A 25,917-nucleotide genomic window follows, 5' to 3' on the forward strand; every position below is an offset into this window, starting at 1 on the left:
GCGTGAAATAGGATCTCATTGTGTACCCAAGTAGCTTTCTATTGCATTTAGGGTGGGAGAGAAAGATGCTGAATTCATTTACATGTAAACAATAAAAAAAATATACAAAAAAGGTCAGGGGGACAAATGTAAAAGGTTATGGGGTATTTTAGCTAAACCGAAATGGTCATGTAGTATAATAGTATATGAAAAATAAGTCCCATTCCTTATAATTTACAGATGTACAACAGTTACTGAAAGGGGAACGGTCAGCTCTTATGACTGGTCTGTTTTATTGAATCCTTGTATTCCCCATAAAATAACAATTCTAGGGCATCTTTTTTAGGACCCTGTGATGTACCGTTCCTTGGTTATTCTTCTTAGAAATTTATGAATAATTTGACAACTGGGCGTTACCATTCCCCTTGTCGAAGGGGCTTGTCTCTACAGTCGGATATTGTAAGCACTGATTGGACAGCGTCAGACTGTGTAGAGACAGACCCCCAACTAGTATCACCCAGTTGTCAATGTATTCATTAGTTCGTAGGAGGAATAACAGAGGAATGGTACAACGCAGCGTTCTAAGAAAAGATGCTCCAGAATAGTTATTTTTATGGGGAACACAAGCATTCAATAAAATAGACAAGTCATGAGAGATGACAGGTCCCCTTTAAACAGCGGTTGTACATCTGTATTACCAGGAATAGGATTTGTTTTTCATAAATGTACTAAAACAGGTGTCAGGAGAGGTGACAGGTCTTCTTTCAAGAAGCAGTCAAGGCAAAGCTGATGCATTGTGCACGACACAGGGATTTGAAGAACACCAAAGAGAGAAGTCATGCACCGCCCTGCACGAGGCAGAGCACAATGGGGGAAGATTTATTCATACTGTCCTAAAGCTAGACGCTTTCTCTTCTTCCTTTTGTGCCAAAAGAATGGTGCAAAGCAGTAATACATTTTGGGAATTTTACTACAACTCTTAGCCATACCCCATTTTCTAGACACTTGGTAGTATAGTCTATTTCCTCAACATAATATGACGTTAGATTAAGTAAATAGCGCTCCAGTACACCCATCAACCTCCTCCCTATTAGCACTTAAAGGCTATGTACACCTTTGAGGGCATTTTTTTTTCATAAATAAAGAAGATCAGTGTGATTATTGTAAATTTGTAATTAGTCTTTATTAAAAAAAATAGTTTTACTATTGCTATCCAAAAAAGAGGCAGCACTCCGCAGAAAATATGATAAAGGGTGTATTTATTGCCCCCTGTGCGTGCAACGTTTCAGCTCTATCCTCTAGAGCCTTTCTCAAGGCTTGAGAAAGGCTCTAGAGGATAGAGCTGAAACGTTGAACGCACAGGGGGCAATAAATACACCCTTTATCATATTTTCTGCGGAGTGCTGCCTCTTTTTTGGATAGTATTGGAATTGGAGCGTGGTCTGTTCCTGAGGAGTTGCACCCACCATATACTGGTGCTGCTGGATATATTTGTTTAACTAGTTTTACTATTGGAGATACAGCTGTCCTGTATTTTCTATACACAGCAGCTGTATCGTTCATTTTACACTGAATCCGTCAGTCCCGCAGACCTAACAGGTTCAGTGTCGGCGGGTCCTGCATGGATCCACCTGTAATCGATCACATCTAATTCACGAACTTAGATGTGATTGTTTACAGGTGGATCCTGCATGTCACAGACACGCAGGACCCGCCGACATTGAACCGGTCAGGTCCGCAGGACTGACGGATTCAGTCTAAAATGAACGATACAGCTGCTGTGTGTAAAGAATACTGAACAGCTGTATCTCCAAAAGTAAAACGATTTTTTTTTTTAATAAAGACTAATTACAAAGTTGCACTAATCTATTTATTCATAGCCATTAAAGTGTACCTCCGCTTTCACTGAAAAACAATGATAACGGAGGAGTACAATAATACGTTTTCTAAATCTCTTGCATTACCGATTCTGCTCCTAACAGCAGCACGGACGGTCTATAGTCTGTGCTGCCAGCGGCTCCAGTAGGAGACAGAGCTTTCTGCTGGTCTCTATTGCTTCTGTATGCAGAACGTCCGTCAGCGCTACAGAATCCTATATAACCATTGAACAACTAGATATGGACAATCTTTGGGTTTTCCATATGTCCTGAAACTCAGGTTTACGCATATTTCAGAGGGGTCTCCAAAAAGCCGTCAATGGATGTTCATGATAAGGTGAATTTCATACACAAGAATGGAGCACCAGAGGGAAACCAAAGTGATCGGTGTACATGTTTACCTTATGTAGGAAGAAACACCAAACCTTAGAATACAGCCTACTAATAAAGTAGAAATAATAAATGGGTTAGAATTGTGAGCGTTTTTGGTCACAAAATGGGCTTCTTCCCAGACATGTTGCCTTTAGGGTCCATTTTTAGAGTGATATCAAAACTGAACACTACAACAGAGGTCATCAAAGCAAAATTGTATGGTCAGACACATTTAATTGAGAAGAGCAATGTCCTTTTTCCATAAAAGATCACAAAATAAGGGGAGAGGTGGATCTTGATCTTATGAGGCTCGGCTGTGGTCGATATTGGGTGCCAAACGAATGTCTAGAGTTGGTAAAAACAGGTGGGAATTGTATAACTTGTAGAGCTTGAATAGGAGTCACATAAGTTAACGTTTCCTAAGCTGAACCAAATTCACCCATCCACTTCTCATATTTCTCCAAGTCTGAAGCCGAAACGGACTTTGAAATTTTCTTTAGCGCCAATTCAAAGTCTGTCATTGTCACTGGCATCTGTAGCTCATCCTTAGACAGAGCGCGGATCTGTTCTGGCGTTAAGCCTTGGATACGCCGGCGCATAGCCATCATGGAGGCATCCCTAAAAAACATAATCCAATGTTTATCTTGACCAAAAAAGATTGATAAATCTCAAAGATGACTTAAAAAGGGTAATAACTGGAATGTGCATCAATATTCGACCCCTACTGATCGGTAGAAAATCACTGCGACAATTCATCTCCTGTTAGCTCAGATCAGCTTTTTCCAGCCATTGACTAGAATAGCGCAATTGCGTGGCCTCCAGAAAAAGCTGAGCTGACAGAAGACGAAGCGGCATGTTGCTTTTTTAGCGCTGCTGCCACCAATTCTATGGATCGGTGACAGTTATATTGTAGACCCGAGTCAAAAATACGCACCAAATTACATTGGGGAAAATTTATTAAAACAGGAAAAATGGCCTTGTTGCCCATAGCAACCAATAGCAATGCAGCTTTAATTTGGTCAGTGCAGTTTGAGAAATTAAAGCGGAGCTTTCATTGGTTGCTATGCAGGAGTGCACTTAGGGGGGTTCCCTAGTACCTGGACACCCCCCTCTGAGCAGTTCGTGGGCAGAAGAGTTAAATAATAAAATTTGTTCTGCTGCCACTAGGGAGAGCTTATTCCATACTGATTTAGTATTGAAATGAATGGGAATTGTATAAATCCCTGTGCAGTGTGAGCTCCCCCTACCGGTGGCTGCAGGCACACCGAATACGATCATGTGACTCAATGACTGATGCGGGATCTGGAGCTCTGTATCAGAACTATAGAAGGGGTAAAATCTGCAGCAAAATCCACACGCAACATGTGCAGATTTTGCTGCTGAAAAATCCTCAACGAATTTGCTATGTGTGGGTAACCCTTCAGCTCTGAAGCCTGCAGAATTGTGAATGCAGCTATGGACATACAATACAGGCTGTAACTCCGTACAATATAAATAATGCAATGTATCTACAATATTTTTTATATCCATGTGGATTAGTTATATATGTATATCAAATTTAAAATGAAGTTTAAGGGTGAACCCGTGCTTTAAAGGAATTGTATACTTCACATCTGTAATGGGTTCCTGAAGTTGACGATCTAGTCCCCCTCATAGGGACTTTAGTTGGACAGAATGCTTCAGAAAGTAATACCTCTATGATGTCACCAGAGCACCAAATTTTAGCTCTGCCCCAATAAGAATGAAATACAAGACAGTGCAAACGTGAGAAATCCATTTTCCTAGAGTTCATTTCCTGCAATTAATTTACGGCTAAAAAAAACCCAAAGAAATCAACAACTCTATGACCATAAACGTTCATTGGGTAAAGATGTCCATTTTTGGACACCATTTCAACCTTACTATAAAACAAAATTACACATACTTTTTAGAGAGAAGCGTAATTAAATAAACAAATCGAACGATACCTCCCCCAGACATTAAATCCCAATTCTAAGGAGCAGTTGATTTATTACACAAGCAGATTCGCATAAGACAGCTAACAGATTGCTCAATTATTTACGAAAGGTTATGGTTTTACCCAGTGAGTTATCACCTTTAAGAAAAAAAAAAAAAAAAGGAGGAAGAATGACAAAACGAGACGAGAAAAAATAGGGACATTTGTATCTTATTTGTTTAACCCTTTCACAACTGCCTATGTAAAAACAAATATACATACAATAGTATTAAACACGGCGACTTTGGCCATGACCAGAGTGTCGATGAAATACAGCAGGTACAGATTTTGTGCGACTGTTGGGTCATGGCATGCCACGTGCCGCAACGTGATCACATTGACTTTTATTATCTGCGATGCAAGCAGGGCGATGCAGCAAAACTTTGACTGCGCAACCCGTAGCCTTGTTTGTTGAAGTCGTTATACCCCCTTTAATAAAGGTTGCATCTCAGGTAATAAAAGTAAATGTGGTCGCGTTGCGACCCGTGCCGTGCCGTGCCATGCCACGACCCAACAGTCGCACAAAATTTGGGCGGCAAAAGTCACCGTATAGCCCTAGTCTTAAAGGGGTTTCATGACTTCTATAGAAAAATGTCCAAGGAAGAAGGGATGAAAGTTAAAAACAAAAAACAAACATGAATTATATCACAGATTCTTCCACGGCGTTCCAGAGTCGCCGCTCTGGTCCTCCCCTCCGCTGTTTATTGATATGGCTGCAGCAATGATGTACTTGTATACTAACGTGATCGCTGCAGCCAATCACTAGCCTTAGGGGGTATACGGCACAGGACCGATGGGGCCAGTGATAGGCTGCAGCAATCATGGTCGAGTATACGGGCACGTTATCCCTGCAGCCATGTCAATAAACTGTGGGGAGTACCAGATCGGCGGCGCTGGAACACCAGGGGGATCTGTGAGGAGAGTAAAGCTTTTTTTTTTTATTGCATCCTTTTTTCTTTAGCCACGTTTTTAAATAAGCCAGAAAACACCTTTAGGCCCTGTTCACACAGTTTCTTGCAGGCAGAAAAATCCAGAAGCCGCTTGCCACGTTTTTCGCAGCCTTTTTTGTCCGCGATCATTGAGTGCCGCGGGCATAAATGTTGCGATAAACGCTTCTCTGTCTCTCTTTGATTTCAATGGGAGGTCAGCGACGTAGACACCTGAAGAAAACACCTCCACCTCCTATTGAAATCAATTGGGAGGCGATTTCGGCTGTTTTTTTGCTGCGGTTTCCGCAGCAAAAAACGACGTAAACAGGTCCTTAAGATTATTATTTATATAATGGAAAGATGATGTGTTACATTTTCCAATATAATTTTGTAACAATTCCTCATTGCTTTCAAGATCTCTGCTTGTAGTCATCCAGTAAGAATCTTTATGGTTTACTTCCAGTGGAGAAAAATCAGTCCTGGTCAAATAACGATCACACAGGTCTGATACACATACTGTAATGCGCCATACACCTGAGTTCGTCACATGACCAGGATAGTTTTTTATCCACTGAAATAAACAATGACAGTTTCTACTGAATGACTGAAAGCAGAGATCCTTAAAACTGTGAGAAATGGATATATAGATCTTAGAAAAGTGTATAACTTTTCATTATATGATGAATAAGCTTTATTTGCAGAAATTGTAATACCCCTTTAAGATAATAACCTGCATTACAACACTACAGTAGAACATTAGGGCTGTATAGATTGAAGGTGGTCTATAAAGTACCTGCAAACATTGGTGATGTCAGCGCCAGAGTATCCCTCAATCTGCACAGCAATGACCTCCAGGTTTACTGCCGGGTCCAAATCAACTTCTCGGAGATTTATTTTCAGCAGCTCAGCTCTTCCATCAGCTGTGACAATGAGAGAGAGCAGACTTAACTTTGTAGCGATTAATAATAGATCGGGTTCCCAAAAGAACTGAAAAAATAAGTATATAGTCTAAAATTTGCCAGGATTAAATCAATTAAATACAAATGATATTCTCTCATGAGATACCGCTAAGCTGCCAGATACCAAGTTCTGATAAAATGCCATTCAAAACTATTATGGCAGATTTAGCTGAACATATGTGCGCTGTATAACACAAAATGGGCATAGGAACATTTACTGATGGCAAACTACATAGCCTGTAGTGTTGTCTGCTGTCTTTATGCTCGTGTTTTCAGTAGTGATAAAGCAACAATTACCCACTGAATTATCAGACGTATCATGCCATATCTCTGCCAACCACAGACACTAAATTTACTAAATGTAAAAAATATACGCAAAAAGTAAATACGTTTCCAATGTGATGCGCCGATGCCAAACCGGTCACTTGCTGTAAGGCATCTGGTTGCAGCAGGAGCCCTTCCCCACTGCTCTGCCTGCAGTAGGAGACCAGGTAGAAGGAGCTCTGACCACTTGATTAAGTAGTTGACATTTACACTTGTGCAAGATTTCTACAAGACTTATCAATCCAGTCCTTAATTGTCCTTCTAAGACATGAACAGATGGAGGCTATATAGAAACAGGTTGAGATTAAGTACATTTAAAAATACTCAAAATCTAAAAGTTGCCCTATGAATTGCTGCGCCACTCCAACATAAGGCACATATTGGGGCAGATTCACGAATAGTGTGTAAACTTAGACCAAGCAGTCAGAAGATGTATGTTCTATGATAAGTTTGGCCTATCTTTCTTGACATGCTAGGCACTTTTCTCTTCCTTATACAAAGTCTTGGTTGGCTTAGTTTACACCAGTTTTTTTTGCAAAAAATTTTGGTGCACAGCATCACACACAGCACAGCACAAAAAAGGGTCTAAAACAGTTAATAAATGTGGTGCATAGCATGTACGCCAGAATTCTTCCTCAATTTGAGCCACAATATGGCGCATTTTAAATAGTAAATCTGCGCCATTGTCTTACCCCTTAGGCTATATTCACATGTGCGTCAGAGGCTCGGACAGGGTTTGCTGGAGTTCACCAGAGACAACAGCGCAGCACGCCGCGCTATTGTGTCCGGTAAAAATCACAGACACCAACGAAAAGCCGACGGAACCCGTTAGCTGTCCTATCAGCTTTATACAGCTTCTCCCCTTCCCTGCACAGCGTGATTTCAGCTTCGATTGACCACAATTGGGCTGTACTGAACTGGTGCAGGTCCTCTTTAAACATCTCCATCTTTCTTAAAAAACAGCCCCTGTCCATTTATGAGAGGTTCTGTAAAAACCCTTGAGTAACAGATCTGGCGCTGTAGGAGTGAGGCCTATTGCACACAACTATTTTTTTTGTCCGTGCGAAAAACCATCAATTCAAGACTTCACGTTTCCACAAAAATAAAAAAAAATGGAATACTGATGTCACACAGATATACTATGGGAGGTTTTTTTGGCAGAGAAATGGACCACAAATACAGAAAAATGGATTAGCGGTTCTTACCATAAAGCTAATAAATTACTGGCCTGCATGCTCTCCCAATATTGTGTTTTGGTGGGATCCTCAAAATTCACAGGTCTTGACATAAAGCTGGACCAGCGGTCAGTTGATTGACATCGGTCCGGCTTCAGAAACCCCAAAGCTGCTGCTGGTCATACATTTTCCCTGCAGCGGACCTTTAAAATTGATGGCCTGTACTTAGGGGGTCCAATCTTAAGCACTTCCACCGATCAGCTGTTTACCAAGCACAGCTCTGTACTTTTAGGCACTGTTGCCTGGTATTACAACTACAGCTCACTACAGCTTTGTGAACGGTACTGAGCCATTAATAAAAAGTATGAAGCTGTGTAAACAATGAAAAGTGAGCGCCGCTGCACCTTAAAACAGCTGATCATCAGGAGTACCAAGAATCGGACCCCCACGATAGAATATTGATGGCCTATCACAAGTACTGTTTAGGCCATCAATTTTAACTCGTCAGTGACCGCCAATACGCCTTTTCACGGCGGCCACTAACGGGCTTTATTCTGATGCATATGCCTGCTTACGGCGCTGCATTAAAATAAGTAAACAGAGCAGGGAGCCGTCAAATCTCCCTGCTCTCAGCTGCCAGACGTAGCTGAGGTCTGGGAGCGTCCCTGCTCGAATGTGTGAGATCGATACAAGTATCTATCTCACCCGTTTAACCCTTCAGATGCGGTGCTCAATAGCGTGCACCGCATCTGAGTGGTTTTGGAGCGAGGGAGCTCCCTCTCATCCCACCGACACCCGGCGATAAGATCGCCGAGTGTCTGTGTCTCCGATGGCAGACGGGGGCATAATAAAGGCCCCCAGGTCTGCCTGTAGTGAATGTCTGCTAGGTCATGCCAGAGGCTTGACCTAGCAGATGCCTGTCCGTTTTAAACGGACAGGCAGTAATACACTGCAATACAAAAGTATTGCAGTGTATTAGAATAGCGATCGGATGATCGCATATTAAAGTCCCCTAGTGGGACTAGTAAAAAATTTAAAAAAAAAGTTTAATAAAGTTAATTTAAAAAAAGGGGAAAAAAAAAATAAGAATTAAAAACCCACTTTTTCCCCATACAAACTGCTTTACTATTAAAAAACCCAAAATAAAGTAAAAAAGTTACACACATTTGGCATCGCCGCGTCCGTAACGACCTCGACTATAAAGCTATTACATTACTTAACCCGCACGGTGAACGCCGTAAAAAATAAAATAAAAAACTATGGAAAAATTGTTGTTTTCTGTGAATCCGGACTTAAAAAAAAAAAAAAAAAAGTGATAAAAAATGACCAAAAAGTCGCATCTACTCCAAAATGGTACCAATAAAAACTACAAGTCTTCCCGCAAAAAAAAAGCCCTCATACAACTGCATTGGCGGAACAATAAAAAAAAGTTATAGCTCTTCAAATATGGAGACACAAAAACAAATGTTTTTACTGTGTAAAAGTAGTAAAACATACAAAATCTATACAAATTTGATATTGTTGCAATCGTAACAACCCGCTGAATAAAGTTAGTTCTATTTATACCACACGGCAAACGGCATAGATTTGGGACGCGAAAAAAAGTGGCAAAATTTCAGATTTTTTTTCTATCCCCCCCCCCCCCCAAAAACAAAAAAAGTTAATCAATAAATAATATGTACCTCAAAATGGTGCTATTAAAAAATACAACTTGTCCCACAAAAAACAAGACCTTATACAGCTATGTCGACGCAACAATAAAAAAGTTATAGCTCTTGGAATGCGACGATGGAAGTAAAGAATACCTTGGTCATTAAGGTTTAAAATAGGCCAGTCATTAAGGGGTTTAAGAACCTGACAACCTGAGGATGTATATAATATATGGCATGTTGTTATTTAAGGGGGGTTCTTTAAATGGAGCCACTTCTGCAGCATAAAATGACTGCTTTAGAAAGTATCAATAATTGAAACAGAACATTATCCTTTTAGAATATCATATATATATATATATATATATATATATATATATATACACACACACACACACACACACACATATATATATATACACACATACATACACACACATACACACACACACAGTGGATATAAAAAAGTCTACACATCCCTGTTAAAATGCCAGGTTTTTGTTACGAAAACAGTACAAGATAATGATTTCATAAATTTTTCCAACTTTAATGTGACCCATAATCTGTACAATTCCATTGAAAAACAAACTAATAAAATAAAAATAACAAAACTACAATAATGTGTTTGCATTAGTGTGAACACCCTCTTATAATTAGGGATGTGGTTGTGTTCAGAATTATTTAAACTCATGTTAAATAGTAGTCAGTACACAGCTGACGTTATTTAAAGGGATTCTGCATAACCCAATATAAAGTTCAGCTGTTCTATTAGGATTTTCCTGACATTTTCTTTGTTGCATGTGACAGAAGAAGCCATGGTCCGTATAGAGCTTATAACACATGAAAAGGGATCTGATTGTTGAAAGGCATCAGTCAGGAGAAGATATACCATGGAACACAGTGAAGATGGTCATCAAGAAGTGGATTACAATTGGCACAACAGTGACATTACCAAGAACTGGACGTCCCTCAAAACTTGATAAAAAGACAAGACGTAAATTGGTCCGGGAGGCTACCAAGAGGCCTACAGCAACATTAAAGAAGCTGCAGGACTGTCTGTTGTCACATGCACTACACAACCAGTAACTGCCAATCTCCTGTATTCTTCATATGGCTGGGCTGTGGGGTAGGGTGGCAAGATGGAAGCCTTTTCTAACAAAGAAAAGCATCCAAGCCCGGCTATGTTTTGCAAAGACCTACATCAAGTCTGCCAAAAGCATGTGGGAAAACGTGTTCTGGTCTGATGAGACCAAAGTTGAACTTTTTGGCCATAATTCCAAAAGGTATGTTTGGAGCAAAGCGAACACTGCACATCACCAAAAGAACACCATACCCACAGTGAAGCATGGTGGAGGCAGCATTACGGAGCACGGTGGAGGCAGCATTATGGAGAACGGTGGAGGCAGCATTATGGATCACTGTGGAGGCAGCATTAGGGAGCACGGTGGAGGCAGCATTATGGAGCACGGTGGAGGCAGCATTATGGAGCACGGTGGAGGCAGCATTACGGAGCACGGTGGAGGCAGCATTATGGAGAACGGTGGAGGCAGCATTATGGATCACTGTGGAGGCAGCATTAGGGAGCACGGTGGAGGCAGCATTATGGAGCACGGTGGAGGCAGCATTATGCTTTGTGACTGTTTTTCTGCAGCTGGAACTAGGGCTTTTGTCAAGGTGAAGGGAATTATAAGGGTCTGTTCACACGCAGTGTTTTCAGGCGTATTTTGGGGTGTTTACGCCTCGAAAAACGCCTGAAAAAAAACCACAAGCTGAACGCCTACAAACAACTGTCCATTGAAATCAATGGGAAAACAGCATTTAGTTCATACAGGGCGTCTTTTTACGCCGCGGTTTTAAAAAAAGCAGCGTAAAAAGAAGTGCATGTTACTTCTTGAGGTGTTTTTTGGAGCGGATTTTCCATTGAACACTATGAAAAACGCCTCAAAAGAAGCTCCATTTTCGGCTTAAAAAAACGCCTGAAAATCAGATGCGGTTTTCTCTGAAAACAGCTCCGTATTCTCAGACGTTTTTTTGTTAAGCATGTGAACATACCCTAAACAGTTCCAAATATCATGCAATATTGGCACAAAACCTGCAGGCCCCTAAAAAGCTGAAGATGAATTTCACCTTTCATCACGACAACGACCCAAAGCATACCTCCGAATCAACAAAAGAATGGCTTCACCAGAAGAAGTTCAACGTTTTGGAATGGCCCAGCCAGAGCCCAGACCTGAATCCCATTGAAAATCTGTGGGGTGACCTGAAGAGGGCTGTACACAGGAGATGCCCTCGCAATCTGACTGATTTAGAGCGCTTTTGCAAGGAAAAGTGGGCAACAATTGCCAAGTCAAGATGTGCCATGCTGATAGACTTCTACCCAAAAATACTGAATGCTGTCACAAAGTCAAAGGGTAATTCAACAAAGTATTAGTCTATGCAACCACATTATTTTTGTTCTTTTATTTTTCCACCCTAAATAATTTCAGTTTGTTTTTCAATGGAATTGTACAGATTATGTTTGACATTAAAAGGTGGAAAAAGTTCTGAAATTATTCATCTTGGACTGATTTTTTAACATGCAAAAAAATTGAATTTTAACAGGGGCGTGCAGGCTTTTTATTAGAATATATATATACACACACACATATATACACACACACACACACACACACACACACACACACACACACACACACAGCACAGTTAGGTCCCAAATTATTTGGAAAGTGAGAGGTTTTGGCATTTTAGCGGTTTACCAAAACATATTGCATATATAGTTCTGTAATCAATATGGGCTTAAAGAGGCTCTGTCACCAGATTTTCAAACTCCTATCTCCTATTGCAGCAGATCGGCGCTGCAATGTAGATAACAGTAACGTTTTTTTTTTTTCAAAAACGAGCATTTTTGACCGAGTTATGACCATTTTTATATTTATGCAAATGAGCCTTTCTTAAGTACAACTGGGCGTGTTTAAAGTAAAAGTACATCTGGGCGTTTTTACATGTTTTACTAGCTGGGCGTTGTGAATAGAAGTGTATGATGCTGACGAGTCAGCATCATCCACTTCTCTTCGTTACCACCCAGCTTCTGGCAGTTCAGACACACAACGTGTCCTCGCTCATCCGACGTGATGAAGTTCCTGTGGGAGGAAGTGAGTGACGTCACAGCGCGATCTCGCGAGGACACGCCGTGTGTCTGTGAACTGCCAGAAGCTGGGTGGTAACGAAGAGAAGTGGATGATGCTGATTCGTCAGCATCATACACTTCTATTCACAACGCCCAGCTAGTAAAACAAGTAAAAACGCCCAGATGTAACAAACACAATACACGCCCACTTGGACATAACTTTAAACACGCCCAGTTGTACTTAAGGCTCATTTGCATAAATATAAAAATGGTCGTAACTTGGCCAAAAATGCTAGTTTTTGGAAAAAAAAAAAAACGTTACTGTAATCTACATTGCAGCGCCGATCTGCTGCAATAGGAGATAGGAGTTTGAAAATCTGGTGACAGAGCCTCTTTAAGTACAGACTCTCAGTTTTAATTTGAGGAAGAGTTTAGGAAGCATTTTTCTTAATTTAAATGTATCTGCTTGTAAGACAGATAGTAATACCACACAAAATAGTTACTAGTTAACATTCCCATAGGTCTACTTTGTTTGCATCATTTTTTGAACGTCCTTTTATTTTTCCAGGACGTTACAAGGCTTAGAACTTTAGCAGCAATTTCTCAAATTTTCAAGAAAATTTCAAAAGGCTATTTTTACAGGGGCCAGTTCAGTTCTGTAGTGGCTTTGAAGGCCTTATATATTAGAAACCCCCATAAAATCACCCAATTTAAAAAAATGCACCCCTCAAAGTATTCAAAACAGCATTCAAAAAGTTTCTTAACCCTTTAGGCGTTCCACAGGAATTAAAGAGGCTCTGTCACCACATTATAAGTGCCCTATCTCCTACATAAGGAGATCGGTGCTATAATGTAGGTGACAGCAGTGCTTTTTATTTAAATAAACAATCTATTTTTACCACTTTATTAGCGTTTTTAGATTTATGCTAATGAGTTGCTTAATGCCCAAGTGGGCGTGTTTTTACTTCAGACCAAGTGGGCGTTGTACAGGGGAGTGTATGACGCTGACCAATCAGCATCATGCACTCCTCTCCATTCATTTACACAGCGTATAGGGATCCTGTTAGTATAAGACAGCACATAAGGATCTAACATTAACAATACTGTAGTGTTTAGACAGTGAATAGACATTCCACGGGATGTCTATTCACAATCTCTGCACTTCGTTACTCTGTCTGTGGTAGTTACAGCAGAGGACGCGTAATCTCGCGAGATTACGCGGTAAATGACAGGTTACAACGAGATTACGCTTCCTCTGCTGTAACTACCATAAAAACAGTAACGAAGTTCTGGAACAGCATGAAACTAAGATCAACCTGTACCAGAATGATGGGAGGAAGAAAGTATGGAGAAGGCTTGGAACGGCTCATGATTCAAAGCACACCACATCCTCTGTAAAACACGGTGGAGGCAGTGTGATGGCATGAGCATGCATGGCTGCCAAAGGTCACTGGTGTTTATTGATGGTGTGACTGAAGACAGAAGCAGCCGGATGAATTCTGAAGTGTTCAGGGATTTACTTTCTGCTCAGATTCAACCAAATGCAGCAAGGTTGATCGGACGTCGCTTCACAGCACAGATGGACAATGACCCAAAACATACTACGAAAGCAACCCAGGAGTTTTTTTTAAAGAGGCTCTGTCACCACATTATAAGTGCGCTATCTCCTACATAAGGAGAGCGGCGCTATAATGTAGATAACAGCAGTGCTTTTTATATAAAAAAAACCCGATATATTTTCACCACTTTATTAGTGATTTTAGCTTTATGCTCATGAGTTTCCCAATGGACAACTGGGCGTGTTTTACTATTGACCAAGTGGGCGTTGTACAGAGGAGTGTATGACGCTGACCAATCAGCGTCATACACTTCTCTCCATTCATTTAGTCAGCGCATAGGGATCCTGTTAGAGCCTTATGTGCTGTCTTATACGAACACATTAACGATACTGAAGTGTTTAGACAGTGAATAGACATTCCACGGGATGTCTATTCACAATCTCTGCACTTCGTTAATGTTTCTGTGGTAGTTACAGCAGAGCAAGCGTAATCTCGCTGTAACCTGTCATTTACAGCGTAATCTCGCAAGACTACGCTTGATCTGCAGTAACTACCACAGAAACATTAACAAAGTGCAGGGATTGTGAATAGACATCCCGTGGAATGTCTATTCACTGTCTAAACACTTATGTTTTAGTATAAGACAGCACATACTGATCTAAAAGGATCCCTATGCGCTGACTAAATGAATGGAGAGAAGTGTATGATGCGGATTAGTGACGGATTGGTCAGCGTCATACACTCCTCTATACAACGCCCACTTTGGTCAATAGTAAAACACGCCCAGTTGCCCATTGAGAAACTCATTAGCATAAAGCTAAAATCGCTAATAAAGTGGTGAAAATAGATCGTTTTTTTAAAATAAAAAGCCCTGCTGTCACCTACATTATAGCGCAGATCTCCTTATGTAGGAGATAGGGCACTTATAATGTGGTGACAGAGCCTCTTTAAGGCAAAGAAGTGGAATATTTTGCAATGGCCAAGTCAATCACCAGATCTCAACCCGATCGAGCTGCATTTCACTTGCTGAAGACAAAACTTAAGGCAGAAAGACCCACAATCAACAACTGAAGACGCTGCACTAAAGACCGGGCAAAAGGAGGAAACCCAGCATTTGGTGATGTCCATGGGTTCCAGACTTCAGGCAGTCATTGCCTGCAAAGGATTCTCTACAAAGTATAAAAAAAACATTTTATTTATGGTAATGTTAATTTGTCCAATTACTTATGAGCCCCTGAAATGAGGAGGCTGCGTAGAAAAATGGTGCCAATTCCTAAACGTTTCACAAGAGATTTTTGTTCAACCCCTTGAATTAAACCTGAAAGTCTACACTTCAATTGCATCTCAGTTGTTTCATTTCAAATCCAAAGTGGTGGCAGCAGAGCCCAAATCATGAAGATTGTGTCACTGTCCAAATAATTCTGGACCTAAGTGTGTGTGTAGAATATATATTAAGATAAAGGGGACCCTAGTAGCTGGCAGGGATGTGTGATTCAAATAGACAGATACAATGTGCTTTAGCACAGATATCCCAATTTCCCAGCTACTACGGTACTAGAATTATGGCATTAGGTAAAACATAACTTTTAATATTTTAGTGCTTTTTAATCTAACCTAGTCGCTGTTAGCTATTGTACTTTACCCTACGTGGGACAGAAGCTCTTTAGGCAGTCTGCAGCTGCCGTACATATCAGCCACATAACGTCCATGAGATGCTAACACCTCTTACATCTCCAATGCCACGCTAACCGACTTAGCATATTTTTATCTCAATTCAATGTTGTATGTCCACCGTTCTTTCATGGCACTCTAATTCTAAAGTTGAATATTAAAAGTTATGTTTTACCTAATGCCATAATTCTAGTAGTAGCTGGGAAATTGGGATATCTGTGCTAAAGCACATTGTATCTGTCTATTTGTATAATATATATATCTCAGTAGTTCCCTTGAAAAATAATTTTTTTGAAAGTCAACTTTAAAGACCTTGAAAAGTCTCGCAATGTTCTTTGTAATTCACTTTTATATGTGTTAAGTAACACGTTCTCTCAGCATTCGGCAGCATAAAATACATGTATGAATAAATCTGATCTAATGACATCACTTTCCAGGAAAAGCTAGAAAAGTCATATACGTCAGCCAAGTCCTCCCTGGAAACACATCCACTTTAAATGCAGCCCGTATAATGCTCACAATTGTTCCAGAAGCTACAATCCCATAATTTATACTTCTATTCCAGTCTGGCAGTAAATGCCCTTGAACCAGAAGATTATTATGAGAAAGAGGATTAATAACCTCCTCAGTAAAGTTGCGTGTCTGGATATTTGGCTGCGATAGCCGTGCTGGCAGAGATATACCATTGTATCAGGAGTGCAACGTGCGCCCTAATCACAATAGCTTATGAAAAAATAGTCACATTAAATTTAAAAGGAGTACTCCAGTTCATTCCACCCATTCTCACACGGTGGGTTCCCCAAGAATAATAATTGTGGTGGTCTCACATCTGGGATCACAGGTGAGTTATAGTGTAGTAAAGAAAACAAAAACATTTAAGGCACCCATTGAAATCATTGTACATCTATTTATTACTATGGGCATATGTGCCCCCTTTAGAACCACTAGACCTACTGAATGCAACTCTCTGCTCTAAATAATAAAGGGGTAATCCATCAAGGCACCACCTCAATAGCCCAAAACAAAAAGTGTTTCTAAAATCAGACAGCCCACTAGTAAATAAAAGTCAACGGGGGTAATTTATCATCATCTCTACACCAGTTTTCTGGTGCAGAAAAGCTGCAATTTGCATTGCAAATGGAGAGTTTGGTCTTTTCCGCCACCTTGAGGGTATGTGCACACACACTAATTACGTCCGTAATTGACGGACGTATTTCGGCCGCAAGTCCCGGACCGAACACAGTGCAGGGAGCCGGGCTCCTAGCATCATACTTATGTACGATGCTAGGAGTCCCTGCCTCGCTGCAGGACAACTGTCCCGTACTGTAATCATGTTTTCAGTACGGGACAGTTGTCCTGCAGCGAGGACATAAGTATGATGCTAGGAGCCCGGCTCCCTGCACTGTGTTCGGTCCGGTACTTGCGGCCGAAATACGCCCGTCAATTACGGACGTAATTAGTGTGTGTGCACATACCCTGACACTTTTGTGGGAAGGGGGTGTAGCCTCAGGAAAAGGGGCGTGGTCACAAATATATTACAATTTACACCAGAAAACGGTGGTAAATAATAGTGTAAATCTACGGGGCATAGCAAGGTAGAGAACCGTGCTGGCCCCCTACCTTGCCCCTCCCCAATTAGACTACCCCTGCCATCCCATTGGACATTAAAAAAGATTAAATAAAACTATAGCACCACCATATCCCACAGCGCTCTACAGAGATTGTATCTGAGATAGGCAAATTAGATTATGAGCCCCAATGCAGACTACAGTCAATTGTTTATTTTGGAGAGAAGTGGGAGGAAACTGGATAACCCAGAGTAAACCAATGCAAACACGACTAGGTCATACAAACTCTATGGAGATGTTGTCCTTGGTCAGAGTCAAATCCAAGATGCCAGAGCTACCACTGAGACACCGTGCTGCCACGTAACTGTAAGGCAGAGTACACATATTGCGCGGATGATTTTTCCGTTGATTTGCTAAAATCTGCAACAGATTTGCCTCAGACCTCACGCTTTGCATCCCAAAAAAATCTTTAACAAATGCGCAAAAGTATTGACATGCTGCAGATTTGAACATTTCTGAATGCGTTTTCTCTGCTACATCAACGGCTTATATTTACTGGTAGATAAATGCTCTTTAATGGGGTGGTCTGGTCAAGAGTTTGTCTTACTGATAAAGTTAATCTCTGTACAAAAAGAATTTATATTTCCTAATAATTTAACCACTGCGATTAGCAACTAATTTCACACTTCGGGTTATTGCCAGTTTGTATTTTAGGCAGCCGTGGAAGAGTTTGATATATGTGATGAAACAGTAATGGGAGAGGCTGCTGCATTCTGATGTCGCTGGAGTCTAGACAGCGCAGTCACAGGGACCAGCCATCGGTGAATTACAATGATCTTTGCCTTTCAGTAAAAAAATCTGAAACTTATGTTCTTTCCCGAAGAACAGCCGAGTTTTAGCACTGAAAGTTTTTTTAACAATTTTTGGCAGCTCCCAGTGATGTTGAAATGTTCGGCTTGAAGTTGCCGCACTGTGCTTGTAAATATCTAAAAGGAATTACAGATGTATTAACGTCTGTGAATGGCAAATAAACGGATGTCAAGACTATGCGGTGGGAAGTGCATTTCAATGCGTTACACGGTTCACTTTATATTTACATGTAGATATTATATTTCTGCATTGAAAACCTGAAATTCTTTGTTGGTTTACTTTTCTACATCTACTTCCCTCCAGACATTGACTTCCTTGGATGAATAAGTTTGTACATAAAAATAATGGAATGAAACAAATCAGGTCTTCTTAAAAAGCCAAGTATCTAACAAAAATGACAATCAGAGAAGAGATGTATTATCCCTGAGGGTATGTTCACACGCTAAACAAAAAAACGGCTGTAAAATATGCAGCTGTTTTTAAAGGGAAAATAGCCTGTGATTTTCAGCCGTTTTTTGCTGAGTGTTTTACGGCCTATTGACAATAAAAAACGGCTCCACAAACTGCTAAAGGAGTGACATATACTTCTTTTTTTACAGGGCATTCTTTTACACGCCATTTTTACAAACGGCGCGTAAAAAAAACGCCCAGTGGGAACGAGACACCGTTTTCCTATTGAAATCAATGGGGAGATGTTTGGAGGCATTGAGCTTCCGTAGTTTTAGCAGTCTTTCGGGGGGCCGTTTACGGACCGAAAAACGTCTGAAAACGGGCAGTGTGAACATACCCTCATACTTAAAGGGGTTTTCTCCATCAGGAACATTAATGACATATCCACAGGATATACCATAAATGTCAGATAGATGCGGGTCCTACCTCTGGCACCCACACCTATCTCTAGAACGGGGCCCCCTAAACGCTGTTCTAACTTTTTCTGTTCTCACTGTGATTTGTAATTTCCGACCATGTTAGTAGAGTAGTACGCGGTTTCCATAACTCCCATAGAAGAGAATGGTAGGGAAGCAGCGTAGCACGCATGGATATGCCATTAATGTCCTCGATGGAAAAACCCTTTAAAAGCAGTTCTGTAGCAACGCAAAAGTTGTCATTCGTAAAAGGAGTCAACTACCAACACTTCGTAATATACATTGGGGCAGATTTACTATTGTTGTTGAATCAAAATTCTGGCGTATTTTTTACATTTTTGGCGCAAATCAATTTAGACAAATTTATTATTGATTTGCGCCAAAGAGAACTGCTGTTTGCGCCTCATTAGACACATTAGACACATTTTTAAAAAGTTGTCTAGAATAGGAGGTGTGGCTAAAAATATGCCGACTTGTGCCAGAATTTTGTCGCAGAAAACTAGCATCAACTATGTCAACCAAGAGGTGGTATAAGGAAGAGAAAAAAAGCGTATACCATGTCTAGCAAGATGCGCCAAATTTATAATACAGTATGCGCCACTTTGATAAATTTGGCACATCTTCTGACTGCCTGGTCTAAGTTTACGCCGTCTAAATGTTGGACAGCATCGGTGAACCCGCCCCATTGCAACCGGTTCACGGGAGCGGGGATCTGTCAGAGCTGCTGCAGGTGTGTCCATGTGAGACGCTGCACAGATGAGCTGAGAAAACTAACGGTAGCCTAGAACATTTTTTTTAAATCTTTTTTTGGATGCCAAGTACACCTTCCACCACTAAAAAAAACCAAAAAAACCGAACACACATGAAGTCTAGCATTTGCAGTGAAGAAATTTCAAGCCTGTACATTCTTGTATATGAAAAATAGTGGCTAGATGTAGGAGGCTCTCTTTCCTGGGAAGATCAATTTTCAGAAGTATTTACTTGCAGGAATTAGATCTACCTACTGTATATGAAGTCATTTCTATTTCGAGTACTCCCATGTTATTTCTATATCTAAATGGGGCTTATTTTTTGTAATAGTCTCTGTAAACATTAGATCAATTGGATTTCCCCCCCCCCCCCCCAACGTCCTTCCTGTTATTTCTATTAAACGTATCAGTTACTGATGAAAAGTTGATGTGGATTTTGAGTGGAATCCAAAATATTTCTTAGTGTTATAGCAACTTTCCAGCCGGGGGCATTTAATTTTCATAAAATGGATCAGTTATACGATACTATCAGCCATCAGCACAGTCTAGAGCGCGGCTTCTCAATCGTTTTCTACTGCAACCTTACCAGCAAGAACATGACAATACCTGGGTCTCACCACTAGTTGTAGTCTATGCCAAAAAATTTAAAAATGACCTAAATTTATCTTAAAATGTATCTCCTGCACCCAGTATAATATTAAAATAACAAAAAAGAACTCTGTTAAAGAGTAACTGCACTTTCAAACTTTTTATACGTCCTAGAGACTTCAGAAGTTTTGATCAGTGTGGGTCCAGGCGCTGAGACCACCACCATCGCTGAAACTTTAGGCTGTCATGGGCGTTCCTCGTAAGTCTGAGGATGGCTCACACACACGTTCTGTGTGAGCCATCTTTAGCGTAACAGGGATCGCCGATCGCAGCCGAAGATGCAGGGCTCTCAGCTGCACTCTTGTTTCAGCAATGGTGGGGGTCTCAGCACCCAACCGATCCAGTTTGGTAAAAGTGCAGTTCATCTTTTAGTTGCTAAATTATAGATTTCTGCAACCATAGAAAGGCCTGTGCAGCATATAATCACTTCTGTCCAAACAGCCTCCCTAGCTGCACCTCACCAATAACTAAGGGGCACCTCACAGTTTGAGATGCATTGGTCTAGTGAGTGGTGAAGGTTTGCAGATGTAAGGTCTGCCCATCCACTCTAATCTATAGCATTGGGGTAAGGAGATCTGGTGCTTTACATGGTATGTTTTTTATTTTTTTGTCATGCAGGCCTTTGTTGGCCATGATCTAGTCCAGGAAACTGGAATTCTGCTTCAACTTAAAGGGGTTGAAAAAAAACCTCAAAAAGCAATATAAATAGATATTTTACATTGTTTTAAATGATCAGTATGACGTATGCAGCAGCTACATGAACAGGTCCAAAAGGTCAAACAGTGAATAAAGCAGCTCTCTGTCTCTAGCACAGCAGAAAGTCACAGAACAATTTAAATCCCAAATCATCAACCCAATTGCATACTGCCAAACAAAGCTTTGTATAGGTCTCTACAAATGCAGAAGCTACCAAAGAAAGAAAGAAAACGTCTTTGCTCAGAAGGGAAGCAGTGATTTTAAATGATAATTGGAAGCGCTGTCAACTGTCAAATAAAACACGTATTTACAGTGTAGAAACAAACAGAATATCTTAATGTTGTGGGCTGTTGACAGTGCAATGCACGGTTATATATCAACTAGCTGTTTCTCAATGCCTTTAACAAGTGGATTATATGCTTTAGTGTGGGGTCCGTATTCCAGTGTTCAAGGTGGGATATTTGATGAATAAAGGTGATGGCTTTTGCCTTTCCACTATTGTTTTTCCTAAGTAAATGTTACAACTAAAACACAAACCCAAAAATTAAAATCGATGCTTCAATGCAACTGAAGAAACGGTCTCACTTTAGGATTTCATTTTGTTGTTAGGCTGAGTTAATAATCTCCCCTGTTGTCTGGCCAGCATTTTACAAATATCCAATCCGAAAATAAAATCTTTTGCTGTGGAGCGGTTTCCCTGCAGTTCTGCGCTACGTCTGATATGGAAGAGTCTCCTCTATCACATTAATCTGCAGCTGACATCATCCACATCGAGCTATATAGTTAAAAACAAATACTTTTTATAATCCATCATCTCTCTTATCTGAACTTTTTAGTAAAAACCTGACCAAAACAGGAGGACGCGCAGGTGTACAGAACAGATAGGGTTAACATAGCACTTAAATCGCTTGATAAAGAGGTTTTGCTGAACTTCCTATTTGAATACAATTAAGTATAAAACAAATATCACCTAACAGCGTCTGGCACACTGTCACAAGTAATTAATTTGCTGCTAGTGATGCAGAAAAATTCTTAATGTCTTCGGGAAAGAATATAGACCTGCAACTGGGGATAAGACTAGGTATTCTAAAAACGTTGCTTTCTTTATAAACTGGCGTAAAGGAGAACTCATGGCAAAACGGATACACTGCGCTATGCCTAGTGTGGGGTCTGAGGGGGCAATGCATGACACAAGGATTCAAAGAACACCAAAAAGAGGAAATCCCTGTGTCATGCTCCGCCCCCTCAGGCCCTGAACTAGGCATAACACAATGTATCAGTTTTGGTTGGAGTGCTCCTTTAAGTTGGGTCACGCAAAAGAGAATACGGATTATCATTATGATCGACAGAGAGAGAGGTAGATACAGAAGTATTTGCACAGAAAATTGGACACATTTTTCATTATTTAGCCTCTGTACCCTACCTTAATGCATTTGAAACAAAGCAATGAAGATGTGACTTAAAGAGTACCGGTAACTAGGTCATAGATGTTCAACTAGTTAACAGACCTGAATAGAGCGGTCTCCTTAATTCCAGCGCAGTTTTGTTCCCTCCCCCCGTTCCAGAAACATGGCCTCTGTTGTGTTGGCTCTCTATGATAATTTGCTGTAGTTAGCCAACAGGGTGGAACTAGCTTCCCTGCCTCTGATGCTGACCAATTAGGACGAGGCAGCTTAGGGGTAGTTCATGCCCTGTTGACCAACTACAACAATTTAGAAATAGAGGGAGCCAATATAAAAGAGGCCACATTTCTGAAATGGGGTAGCCGGCCAAAACAGCGGTGGAATTAGAGAGACATATCCTGTGGATATGCCATAAAATGTCCGTGATGGGCAATCCCCTTTAAAAAAAAAAAAACTTTTAAAGTAAACAGGGTCAAAACTGATCAGTCAATAAATGAGAACCTTGACAGCAATGTGCACAACAAAAACACACCAAAAAATTAAATAGAGATATTACAGAGGTGTGCACTTTTACATCTGGAGAGTCTACATGTACATATTAACAAAATAGGCAATACCCAATATAGCATAATTTGAATCGCTCCCTAAATAGGAATAATTCAAGCATAAGTTTGCAGGGATGATGGGAAATAAAGCTCGGCACTGCCCTGTATATTCATCAGCAGACTAGAAGCCTGTTGGTGCAGCTGTCCAGCCATTCGACAGACCAGATCTTTCAGTTTGCCCTAAACATATCCGGCCATCCCTTCTGGAGCTGGACCCAGAGGCCACTTCTCGATATATGTATTATTTATAGAGGTTTCATATCTACATTTTTGGATTTTGTTTTTTGACAATTTCTCCGGTCCATATGACAATTTAAGAGTCTCTCAATACCTGTAGGTAACGGTATATAGATCCTCTTTTCTAACCTCCTCCGCAGAGCCTCATCAATGTCCCATGGGAAATTGGTAGCAGCCAGAACCATAACCATTTTTAAGGGATCATCATTTTCTAGGGCTCCTCCAACACCTGCAATAGTAAAACATGAATTATGAAGAGCAGTAAACTGGCACAGGGCGTTCACAACGGAGAAACCATTAGTAAACCTTTAGTAAAAACACACTCTGCGCTGTAAACTACTAAGAATTCACAGACCACTTGCCATCAATCATAGGAGCGCTGCTTTTACTATACTGCTCTGCTAGTTCATCCAAGTATATATTCATAAAACACACTGTCCCAGGCAATTTCTCAAATGGCATCTGTGCACAGTGGTTTTGAAGTCTGATGCTGGAGGGCTTTACATAAAATAACTATGGTTGTACATTGCTTAGCCGAGGGAGACAGGTTATTTATATAACTGTCTCTACTGCTCTTAGACTAAAGGGGATGAAAAGTTATTAAAGGAAACACTCCTAAAGTTCTTTTATATCGAGCGCACCAGCACAAAAAAAGCACAACTTCATCTAGGCACTTTAGTTCAGTGCAAAAAGCCAAATGTGAATATATATATATATATATATAGAGAGAGATCAAAATGTGCACTAAGAACCTCCCTATTGTAAGTAAATTTAGCATGTAGTTCATATATATTACGCGGTTTGGGTTACATTGGTGTTCGCAGTGTGCGGTCGCCATTTTTTTGTCTGATGGGTGTAGGTGTGTGTATATTATATATATATATATACATATATATATATATACATACATACACACACACACAAGGGTGTAAGCGCCAGAGGACTCCCCATCTTCAAAGACTAGGCAATGTGAGTAAACAAGAAAGAGGGAACTAGCCTCAGGGTAATACTGCCCTTCCCTTCTGAATGTACAAGCACCGGTCTAGGATGGGATGTGACATGATTGAAAGGCTTTCAGCTTCTTGACTTGAACAAGAATGTTTCCATTCCCAACAGCTAAGGGGTGACTAATTGACAGCTGCACTCATGTTGTAAAGGCCCTTGATCGCCATGTCTATACTGACAGGCACAATCAAAGGGTCAGCAAACTCGAGAGACTGTTGACTTAATCAGAGACCTTGCCATATATTATATGTGGAGTCCTTGAAAGGACCCCAAGGTTTTCTTTCTATATTACCTGTTTGGGCACATATAGGTCTGCTCTAAGAGAGTAATGTACTGGCATATATACACTTTAAAATAAACGGTGCATGGCATAAAGAAAAAAAAAAACTACAAAAAAAAACAAACTTGACGGACCGCATTATAAGTCGAAGGGAAACGTAAAGAATGGAATTCATGACAGGAATGTGAACAGAGCCCAAGTTACACAGAATATGGGAGTTCTATAGGACCAAAGGTCTGAAACCATTAGACAGCGAAGTATACAGTCCTCTTACAGGGCAATATGGGTGTCTCCAAATGAACGTACCTATTCCTACACAGCAGGATGGTATAAAAATCCCAATAATTTGCAGCCTCCTTGTTGGCAAATTCTCAACATCCAATAGTTTTACTAAGGTATGGGCGGAGGATCACAGATCACATTTGGTAATTTTGCAAAGTGCAAAATCCATTATATTATGGGAAATATGCTAAATGTACTGGGAAGCAGTTGAATTCTTAAATTGTGTCTGGCAAACTACATTTAGCCATATCATACCATCCATTTGAATAAGCAGCTCGGACTTGACTCTTCGACTGGCTTCATGTTCATCTGAAGTTCCCCTACGACTGCAGATTGAGTCTATTTCATCAATAAAAATAGTGGTGGGTGCATAAAATCTCGCCTGTAGTGGAGTAAATATAAAAATATATATTATAAGAATAACATGGAACTGTACAAAAAAAAAACAACACACGTTTACAGTGAGACTTCTACGACGACATGGTGCACTCAATAAATGCGTTGCACTCCTTGGCAATCAAAATTAAGACTACGTGAAATTCTGTTTTTCATGTAAAGATGATCTACAGATCACAAGACCATTATCTGCAAATATTTTGATAACGATGTACAAGTGTTCAGAATGTCATGAGGATAACCCCCTTTCTAAAGAGAGTCGACCCCGAGATCAGCTGATTCACCCCAATCATGGAACCGGTGGTGATCAGTCTGAGGCAAGTCTTCAAGTCTTGTTTGATTATACATCTCAAATGAATGGACAACTATGTAACTACAAGGATGGGCTGGATCTGTCAAAGCAGATCTCCTCCCTGGTTCATAGAGGGAGGTCCCGAGCAGTGGATCCCGCTCAATGAGCCTCTAGTTGCTCTAATAGGGCATATGGACAGACAAAAATTATATATATATTTTTTTTTAAATGGTGTTTGTTGTATTTGTTTTCCTTTTGGGTAGTTATTTTATATAAATTGTAAAGTATATATAAAATGCATCGGCATCTGTTAGGGCTTACCTAAGTTATGCCCTAACAGAGACTTATCCCGGACAGCTCTGGAGGTCTTTGTTATATCCCAGACTTTTAGTATAAAACAGTC

At 40.5% G+C, this 25,917-nt stretch overlaps 1 protein-coding gene across 1 annotated transcript in view; it reads right to left on the reverse strand.

Annotated features, from left to right (window-relative positions):
• Positions 1–1,780: 1,780 nt before the first annotated feature.
• Positions 1,781–25,917, reverse strand: part of KATNAL1 (katanin catalytic subunit A1 like 1) — an 88,319-nt gene continuing 64,182 nt past the window's right edge. The window contains exons 8-11 of the mRNA XM_075850024.1: positions 25,082–25,208; positions 23,354–23,488; positions 5,947–6,073; positions 1,781–2,846 (exon numbers count right to left, since the gene is read on the reverse strand). Coding sequence (XP_075706139.1) covers positions 2,648–2,846; positions 5,947–6,073; positions 23,354–23,488; positions 25,082–25,208 — 588 coding nt within the window. The 3' untranslated portion in view covers positions 1,781–2,647. The remainder of the gene's footprint in view (positions 2,847–5,946; positions 6,074–23,353; positions 23,489–25,081; positions 25,209–25,917) is intronic.

The sequence above is a fragment of the Rhinoderma darwinii genome, chromosome 2 (assembly GCF_050947455.1).
Source record: "Rhinoderma darwinii isolate aRhiDar2 chromosome 2, aRhiDar2.hap1, whole genome shotgun sequence".
Classification (NCBI taxonomy): Eukaryota; Metazoa; Chordata; class Amphibia; order Anura; family Rhinodermatidae; genus Rhinoderma; species Rhinoderma darwinii.